This window comes from Paracoccidioides brasiliensis (assembly GCF_000150735.1).
Source record: "Paracoccidioides brasiliensis Pb18 unplaced genomic scaffold supercont2.6, whole genome shotgun sequence".
Lineage (NCBI taxonomy): Eukaryota > Fungi > Ascomycota > Eurotiomycetes > Onygenales > Ajellomycetaceae > Paracoccidioides > Paracoccidioides brasiliensis.
This window is the reverse complement of record NW_011371363.1, coordinates 2,046,322-2,055,591: the sequence shown is the minus strand read 5'-3', so window position 1 is coordinate 2,055,591 and position 9,270 is coordinate 2,046,322. Positions and strand designations below refer to the sequence as shown.

The 9,270-nt window shown below is 45.5% G+C and overlaps 2 protein-coding genes across 2 annotated transcripts; both read right to left on the bottom strand.

The window, feature by feature from the left end:
* Positions 1-1,386: 1,386 nt before the first annotated feature.
* Positions 1,387-3,973, bottom strand: PADG_05707 (uncharacterized protein; the record flags this gene model as incomplete). Its single annotated transcript, XM_010762800.1, has 3 exons — positions 1,387-3,295; positions 3,420-3,769; positions 3,857-3,973. The coding sequence occupies 3 exons, from the start codon at positions 3,971-3,973 to the stop codon at positions 1,387-1,389; spliced, it is 2,376 nt and encodes a 791-aa protein (XP_010761102.1).
* A 1,063-nt stretch (positions 3,974-5,036) lies between these two features.
* Positions 5,037-7,737, bottom strand: PADG_05706 (uncharacterized protein; the record flags this gene model as incomplete). Its single annotated transcript, XM_010762561.1, has 2 exons — positions 5,037-7,549; positions 7,653-7,737. The coding sequence occupies 2 exons, from the start codon at positions 7,735-7,737 to the stop codon at positions 5,037-5,039; spliced, it is 2,598 nt and encodes an 865-aa protein (XP_010760863.1).
* Positions 7,738-9,270: the final 1,533 nt, after the last annotated feature.

Here is a 9,270-nt window from a genome sequence, read left to right as displayed (position 1 = left end):
GGGGGGGGGGGGGGGGGGGGGGGGGGGGGGGTTCCGTATTTCAATTTTAAGACTGCATGTTTGGATATTTTCCTCCTTTTTTTCTTCTTCTTTTCCTTTGTTTGGACTTTGTTTATCCCACTTTTTGCATATTGATATGTTCTTTTTTGTTGGTCAACATTCCCTTAAAACCCTTCACTGCCTTCTGACTTCTTATTTCTATCATCTTCCCCCCCCTCAAATCTGTACATTTTTCGTCCCCTCAGTCCTGGTCAGTGATCAGTGATCAGTACATATTGATATCCTGACATTTTTTTCCATATACATATCTGTATCGTGTTTTTGTATCTAATATAGCTACTTATATATGTGCTTTTAGCTAGATGGTTAGACAGTTATGTTACCCTGGAAGAAAGGCTCCGTTGTTCAGATCGCATACTCTTTCTCCCAGTCCTCCAAGTGTAGCAGGTATTTCGATTCCTCTTGTAATTCCTGGCGCGCGTCGTCAGTTGTCAAATGTATTTTAGGAGTGATCAAAATCTCATCCCGGCCTAAACTTGCATGGTCGTATGTTAATATCTCAGTTGAAATCGTTGTTTGGCATAATTTGTCAAAAGATTCAATCATATTATCTGGAGCAATAGGGGCTTCCCTGGGCAGTATTTCAGTTGATAGACTAATTGCTATAGAAGAAGAGTGAGTCAATCTTAACTACACCCAGCAGAGATTCTATGCTGCAAAGATCATGCAGGGGTGTCAGCCAAAGCTATCAAGGTGATTATTTATCTGCACCTGTGAGCAGTAGTGTAGTTATACTTTGAGAAAAGTCTACGCCAACGAAGCAGGTTGAGAGATTTGTCTTTATTTGATTATCCTTAACAACAGCTCTGATTTCAATGGCTTTTTGGGTGAGAATTGTTAACTTTTTTTTCTCCGCTAACTACTTCCAATCATCCTTTGTTTTCCATCCAATGTCATTTTGTCAGCTACTAACAAAATACTTGAAGAGCAACTCAACATAGATCATATATAATTTTTGATTCCCTGTGTGGTGGATGATCTGTCTGACACCTGAAGTTTCCAAGAGACTTACGAGCAGTGCTTGATCGATGGCCATGAGTCTGCACTTCAATGAAATATGTAGCCCTCTATCTGTAAATACATAACCAGCTTATCATATATTTAGCACTATCTGCTCATTCTAGACTTTCAAACTAGCTTTGTCACGTCGTCTCGAAATAAAATATTACTATCTGTACAAATGCTCCAGCTTCAGACTCGCAAAAACCCTCCAGGAAAAATTACACCCTAGAAATTTATCCAAGACTCCGCTAGCTAACCCAGGAGGAAAACAAATTAGAAGTAAAAATTACCGTACACCCCACACTTCCAACTGCCATCCCTCCTTCAAATTTCCTGAACATCCAACCCCCAAATCTCCCAATGTTTCAGCACTTCCCACCCCACCCGCTTCACGCGGCGTCGATGAAGCACCTCGGAATCTCTAGTTTGCTCTGTGAATATGCAACGAGTCACTTCTGTGATGATCTCTTGGGATACAAGCTCGCCAGTGCTATTGTAAGTGAAAGGCGGATTGAGTTCGAACGGAGAAGGCGGAGACGGTTGTAGACGTGTTATAGAGGGGTTAGTGGGTTGCGCTTGGGCTTGGAATTCGGCCGGTGGAGTGACGGATGTTGCCGTTGTAGAGGAAGGGGAGGTTCGGGATGTAGCCTGTGGGAATTGTTGGTTTGTGGGTATCGTGAAAGCTGAGATGGGGGAAGGAGAGGGCGAGGATGGCGAATCGAGATTGCTAATGTTATCGCATTTATGGTTGCCATTAATGCTGCTATCGCCGTTACTATCTGGAGGCTGTTTTCGTTTTCCCAGCGAGGATAATGTCGTCGGCCATGTCTTTGATGTCTTTTGACGCTCGTGTTGGCCGGTTTCTGGAATCGTGATGTTCCCTTCTGGCGGCCCTCCCGCCCCTGCAGGCGTTAGACATGAGGAAGATGAGTGACTAGCAGTCATAGATTGATATTTCAATGCAATTGCATGCGCCTCCATAAAACGGAACTCGCGCGTCGCTTCAGAGCGGGGAATCGTATAAAATTCGCCCAGCTCCCATGCCTTCCAGCCAAGGCCGATTATTTTCAATGTTCCAAATAATTCCATATCCGCCAACGACGCGCCCATTGTTTCGTTGTGGATGCGGTCATCCATATCAACCACTTGATGGGCATCATGACTGAAAATCCCTTGCCCTGAGTTGGAATCGGAGGCGGCATAAGAAGTTGGGATAAGGAGTCGAAGAGCAACGAGTTTCAGTAAAAATGGGAGAAGAAAGCTGACTGATTCCATGCTGGACAACTCCGTTGCTAGAGCAAGCTGCTCTAAATTGGGACATGAACGCACAAGGCGTCCGATCAGGGCAGGCGGAAGAGGCCATCGAGAAGGGAGGAGAAGATGACGGAGTCTAGGTCCTTGCGTGGAGGTAATTGTTTGGACAAATAAGTCACGTACATAGGGTTGAAAATTAGACATGGATTGATGGGACTGAGATGTGAAATTGACGATATGCGCTCTAGACGCGGGGTATGCGCAATTAGCAGATGCATTTTTGCTTCGTTTAGGAGAAGATACATCACTAGAAGATGGCGTAGGGCTTGTGGAGGAGTGCGAGTATAAATTTCTGGGACTGTTGATGTAATCGCCAGCATTTCGGAAGCCGTTCACCAGATATAGCCGTTCCACTTCTGTAACCTTGGCCAAGAACTCGCAGCTCCTTGTATCAAAGCGATCAGACCGAAAGGATTTTATTTTCATCTCGTATTTTGGCAACGGCCAGCTGTACTCCACGAAAGATACATTATCATCTGCACCCTTTGGAGCGTTAAGCAAGGTTAAGTCTTCAAGCACGGAGTGGTCCAGGGCATGCATAACCTCCTCCCGGTGGAATGCATATAGATTTTGGAACGATATCTTTTTGATGGTCAACGGCGATTTAGCAGCAAGACACTTGCGAAAATAATCAGACAGGGAGACACTGGCCTCATGTTCTACCCGCATGCGGGAAGACCAGTGCAATCCCAACTCCCGAAGCTTTTTGCTTTCATAGAGTAACGTGGAAATATCATCGGGGTAACAGAGTGGGTCGATATCGGTGATCTTAAGGCATCGTAGATGTGGCATTGGCGGAATAACAGCAGTCGGTCGGGGATGCCGACTTGATGGAAACCGCACTGTCAACGAGGTTAAATTAGGTAGCTGGGCGAGACCTTGATAAACTGTCTCCAGCATTTTTGTGTTAAGCTGCCAGCTATTATCCCACGAGAAGAGATTTAAAAAAAGAATCATTCCTATCAGCAAATGTCCCTTTTTCTTTTTCTAAGAAAAAAAAATTCCTTTATATCTTTGACTTGCTCCAAAAAAGTGCTTCATACCTGACAGATTCCAGAGCAGACATCTTATCCACAGCAGCCCTTACCACGATATTCAGCATCATTGACGAGTCTGGTACTCTCCCGACTCTCGCATGCTCCTCTAATTCATCTTCCCTCCAATGCCCTCGCAATGTTAAAGATCGCACCAGCCCACCCATGTTCCTTGTCACCACCACGTTTAAAGCCATGGAAAACGGGCTGGCACTACCGCATCCTTCGGCGATTTCATCGCGGTACCTGATCTTGTCGTACGAAGTAAGAGAAAGATCTTTGTAGAGCAGGGGAAGAGTCATGTAATTCAGCACGCGACATGTGCGACAGAGGCGTGCGAGGTCTGCAACATTTTCTAGCTACATAGGAAAAAGATTTCGGATCAGCAACGGCTCTTTGGGCGTAGGGCAAGAATTTTCTCCAGCAAAAGCGGCGTAGGCACTTACATGCGCCACAATTGCAGCAATGAGGTTCAAAGGCAAAGACATAAGGGAAGGCCTCTTGCGAGCGATTGCGAGATCGCCCACAGAAGCTCCAAACATGTTGGCATGGACGTTGGACATATTTTTCCGTCAATATGTTTCATCGATAGGTTACTTGCTTCAGTCGCTCAGTTGGCACTTGATGACATCTACCAAATCCGATAAAACCCCAGTATTTTCACTCGCAGCTTGACGAGGTGAGGGCTGTGATAGCTGTTGCGAGTTGCTGTCTAGGAGGTTTCTCCCAAACGATTGTTTAGAGAAGTGCTTGAAGGCTCCCATTGATGACGCTCTTGAAAGATAAACCGCGACGTGGGGAACTCTCGGTATTTAACTAGTGAGAGCCAAGGACCATAGTCAGCTGAGATCATCCCGCAGAGCATCCATCATGATGGATGCCTGGTGTGTTACTTTCTCTAACGTCACAATTCTTCTGGACTCTTACGCATCGTTCGTGAAATTATTTATCCCAACCATGGAAGAATTCACCCACGCCGAGAGCCTCGAACATTGTAGGCAAGAGAATAAGAGTCAAGATATAGCATCCAAAATAAAATTGAAGTTATATATAGTTGCTGTGAACAAAAGTTCAATTTAACATTCAGCGTAGGTAACGCAAACTGCCCAAGCAAGATAAGTGGCAAGCAAAGATTATCTATCCAATGTTTTATACCAAAATCCAGGTCACCCTTCAAAAAGGATTCCTTCCACGGAAAAACCTCCCATCCCAATAAATGATACATAACCCATTGGGCCAAAATGGTTTGCCAATTTCCATAGCCCCAAACGAAAACTCCACGCTAACCATACAAGATAAGCTAACTATACGGAGTATAGAGTGAGATGAGCATACGTCTCCAGTCGTCTGAAGAATAGCGGTTAAAGGAAGAGATAACTTGGTGCTATGGTTTCTGAGACAAGGTATATTTCTGTACCATGTCCTTGCTTGGAGGTGAGGCAATGTTAGCGTACTTTTGCGCTCATGGCCAAAATTGACCTATACTACCAGGAGTGGCAGTAAGGAGCTAATCTGAGCTCATAATCCGCCCAGCAGAAAAGTATCCTAATGTTGCCTCGCCTCCAGCCGAGGAGATAGTTAGTGTATATCATACTAACTGAAAGTCACACCCAGAGAAATGTCTTTTCAATGACGGTGCTGCACTTCAAGATCAATATCTCTGAGTTGGGAACTACCACCAACGCCGATGTCACCACGGTCAAGATTTGTTGACGATACTGGTTGAGTAGCTGAGTGAGTTCGATCTCTATCTCGACCGTGATCTGTGCTCGAAAAGGAAACATGTCGAGATTGAGTCGTGGGAGTGGGTGACGACATTGATGGCGATGGGCCAGGCGGGGCATTGATATGCCCTTCATCATTGAGTGGTTGTTCCGTGGTGGAATGGATAGGTTCAGAAGAAGGAGGAGAAGAAGCAGAATCCTCAGAGGAAGAAGCATCTTCCATGACAACCTGAATGATCGCATCCTCTTCCTCCCTCAATACAGGCACTTCCGTCCCCGAAAAGATTCGTCGCGCACCCCTGTTGTAAGCATGAACGGACGATATCGAAGTTGAAGAAGCACGATTTGTTGTTCTAGACGATATTGTGCGGCCCAATACAAATAAATCGGATCTACCACGCTCGTTTGAATCTCCAAGTTGGGGTGTTTCAATCGGAGTTCTGGAATGAGGAGAGGTACCACCTGCTGTGCTGTTCAAATCCTCATCCGGGGATGGTGGCTCCACAGTAGTCCGCGACCAGGCCCTTGATGACCGAGGCTGCACAGGAATTAGCATCACTGGGAGATTGGAATCGTCTTGCCGCATAATGTAATTCTCCTCTGTTGATACGGCAGGTACCTCTCTGTGCCTGTGTGGTGATTGCAATCGTGAAACCCTTGCTGGTGCCGGAATTACCGTGACTGGCAGAGATGCTTCAGAATCCTGATGTTCATGAGCACATCTGCCTTTTTCCCAGGGGAGATATGTAAGAATCATGTCGAGTTTGGATTTAATGTTTCGGGGTTTATCCTTCTCAGCAGTGTCATCTGCTAAGTCTGTTGAGGAAGAATCTGGCTGCGAAGTTTGCGTTACTGTTGCCTGGGCTGTTGCAACTTCTATGGGCGGAGAGGCGCGCTGTCGTTTAAATGGGTTCGGGACCGCTATCCACCTGAACCATTGCTTAACAGGTTTCGGGGGCAATATATCATATTGACCAATGCCGCTACTTGCTCGGTTAATGGGGGTCGCAAACTCCTTCCGGTGTTGCTCATCTGGCGCACAATTTACGTTTGGGGAAATGAAACTCCTCATGGAATGATAGCGGACCCTATACACAGTGCTAGCAGCACTAGTAGTATCCGCTCGACTGACTGGAGTCGTAGTAAGCTGGGTAGGGGTAAGATGTGCATCTACACCAGCAACAGTGAGTAGAGAACTTGGGGTTGTTTTCCTCTGTCCGGATTTTCTGATCGTCCGCGGTAGGCGGCTCTGGAGCGTGATTCGTGTCTTCAGTGGTCTGTGAGCTAGACCCCAGATTGGCCCGGATCCTGTACCTCCTCCGCCGTTAGGTTTATTACTTCGTTGACCGGGCCAATCGACCTCCTCCGATGGGGTGACCTCCAGCATTTCATCCCCATCAAAGATTTCTCTCCCAAGAATTCCGTCTTTGTTCTCATCTCTTTCCAGAGCCTCAATCCGTTCGACCCATTCCCAAACGACAACACTCGCCGCTGCTGCCCCAACCCAGCGAATATACTCACCCCATCCGGCTATATTAGGCTTCGAAAGATCCAACACAAAGAACACAATGGGTATAAGAACTGCAATTAAAGACAACAGAGCCACCAGGCAGATATTGCGCATTTTGGGGTGGAAGAAGGCAAAACGGTGTTTAGAAAGACCGTAAAAAATAACCCAAGCGGCATATAGCAAACTCAGGGACAAATCGAATAAGTAGTTGAGCGCCGGTATCGCTTCCACGATATTCCTCGGCTGTCTTGCCATAAGCGTTCGGTTTATGAAGCTGTTGAGAAGGCTGAATATTACATCAAGCACAATTAATGCAAATCCAGTCCATTTAATGATGACCTTCTCCTTGTGGCGTGGGAACAAACGAATTAAAGTCTGGACCTGTGCCAGCCAAAGAAAGGTGCTCGAAATAATGCGGACTATCCGAATCTCCACACCACCGATGACTTCAGCAGCCAGAGCGCTGGAGTCTATGTAGCCGCGGTCATATTGACTTTTAGCAACGCGGAAAGAGTCCGCCGTCGCAATACTTAGAGATACTGCAGTTGTAACGGCAGCAACTTTCTGCAGCCACGGACGGCCACCAACGCCAATTACGGATGAACCGCCATACGAGCCAGTGAACCTCCCACGCCTCCCGAGGAAGCTGGCACCGCCACCACCACGACCTCCGATAAAGAATGTGCGCGGTGTTATGAAGAGGATGATTACGAGAAGGTAACTGACCACGGTGGCAGTGGCGATCGCATACATCTGGGGTGAGGTAGAAGCGTAGAAAGGCTGGTCTATGTCAGCAATTGAAGTTGGATTCTCGATGTTGACTACAGGAACTTCCGTGCAAGATGGCTTGAAAACAGCATTTTCAGTTAGCGTAAGAGTAAAGGTATTATTTATGATTATGGTGCCTAGAGATGTAAGAAACCCCATATGCAATTAGTATCAGAACCAGCAACACCTATGAGGATATGAGTGAGAAAAAGACAGGAGACAATCCAGGTAATTACTTACCCCCTTTCGCCAATGCAGTGATCGGGCAACTTGGGTGAGAAGGGTCCGACGCATTGCGAGACAATAGCCATCCTACAAAACTCATAACGTCCAGTGCCCACGGTCCAGGGAGTTGTGCTCAAGTGCCATCCGCACATCCAGTAGTCTTTGGTGTAAAGAGATCAAACGAATGCCGGCAGAAGCAGGTAATTATCCGTTTTCTAATGTATATACCTCTTCCGATCAACTTGAGTAATCAAGGTATATTCGTCCACAAAATATGTCCCATGTCAACAGAAAAAAGATGTCAATTTGGCCCACCCTGATTCCAATGCCGTTGAAGTGGGCTTGGACAAGGTTAAATCAGGGACTACCGCCACCGCCACGGCCTGGGTGTTGTATGTTCGGTGTCCGTTCGGGGAACACACGTGCGACTCGTGGCGACGAAAATCAGGAGGGGCAGGGAAAAATAAGGCGATACGCTCAGAATTGCTAGAAATGAGTGTATGAAATTGGTCTAGCTATTGCAGCCAGTCGAAGAGGAAAAAAAGAATCCCTTTTGGCTTACGCCGTTATCTTGGATGGAGGAGGCATGGTGGAAGGAGAGAGGCGCAGGGGCAAAGGCTTAAACAAATCGTGATACTCTGGTGTTCATCTCTTGCGAGGTTCTCCCTTGTTCCGTCTTCAAAATTAGCATTCTTTTATTCCATTCCAGACCAGTTGGTTGTAGCAGACAATGTTATTCGTGTAGATGGATTGTCGTTGAAATCCTGATTGAAGAGCATATTGGATGAGATAAGGTTTCAAGTCTCGTATTCATTCAGCTTAGTCAGCTACATCCCTCGCCAAGAAATAACCAGTCTGGGGATGATATATCACGTGATGTATAAATTTCACCAATAGAAAGTTGTGAATCCTTAGGTTTAGCGGGAAACTTAAAGTTTGAAAAGCTTATAATGCCAAGAGATGGTGCCAAGATCTGTAGAGTCTTGGTGCCGAGGGCCATTAGGAGAGAAAGGCAGAAAACGGAGTACTGTGAAGAAATATCTAGATAGCTTGTAAACAGAGGACTGAATTAAATTAATAATGATACAACAGATGGCAAAAATAGTCATTGCACTTTATGTTAATGAATAAACTGTTGTGCATATCATGCTCATTTATGTACAGACTTGAAGCAATAAGAAATCACCTTTCAAACTGGAATGAAAATCATCATGACTGCATGCATCTATGACAAATTAAAACAATCAGACATATGAATTAATCCCAGACTGGGTAATACTCAATAATAGAAATAACGAGAAATATTGTGTTTGTTCTCATTCATAAAATGCATAACTACTCACAGACAGGATCATCTGGTTCTTCGTCAAGCCCCACAAGAATTTGACAGAATTGTATTGACAAACCCCTGTCCTTTGCTTTCAAAGGAAAAGGGGATTATGAACTGATATGCATCTAAATATCTTTTTTGAAAAAAGAATGGAATGAAAGTGGAAAATGGGACAAAATATATGAAAACAATGCATACTGCGCTACAGATCGACCAGTCCAGTGTAAATATCTGGCTGAACCGTTAGAAACAGCTATATCTTACTCTATATACATGGCGAAAGGTAAAATAGGTAAATGGAAA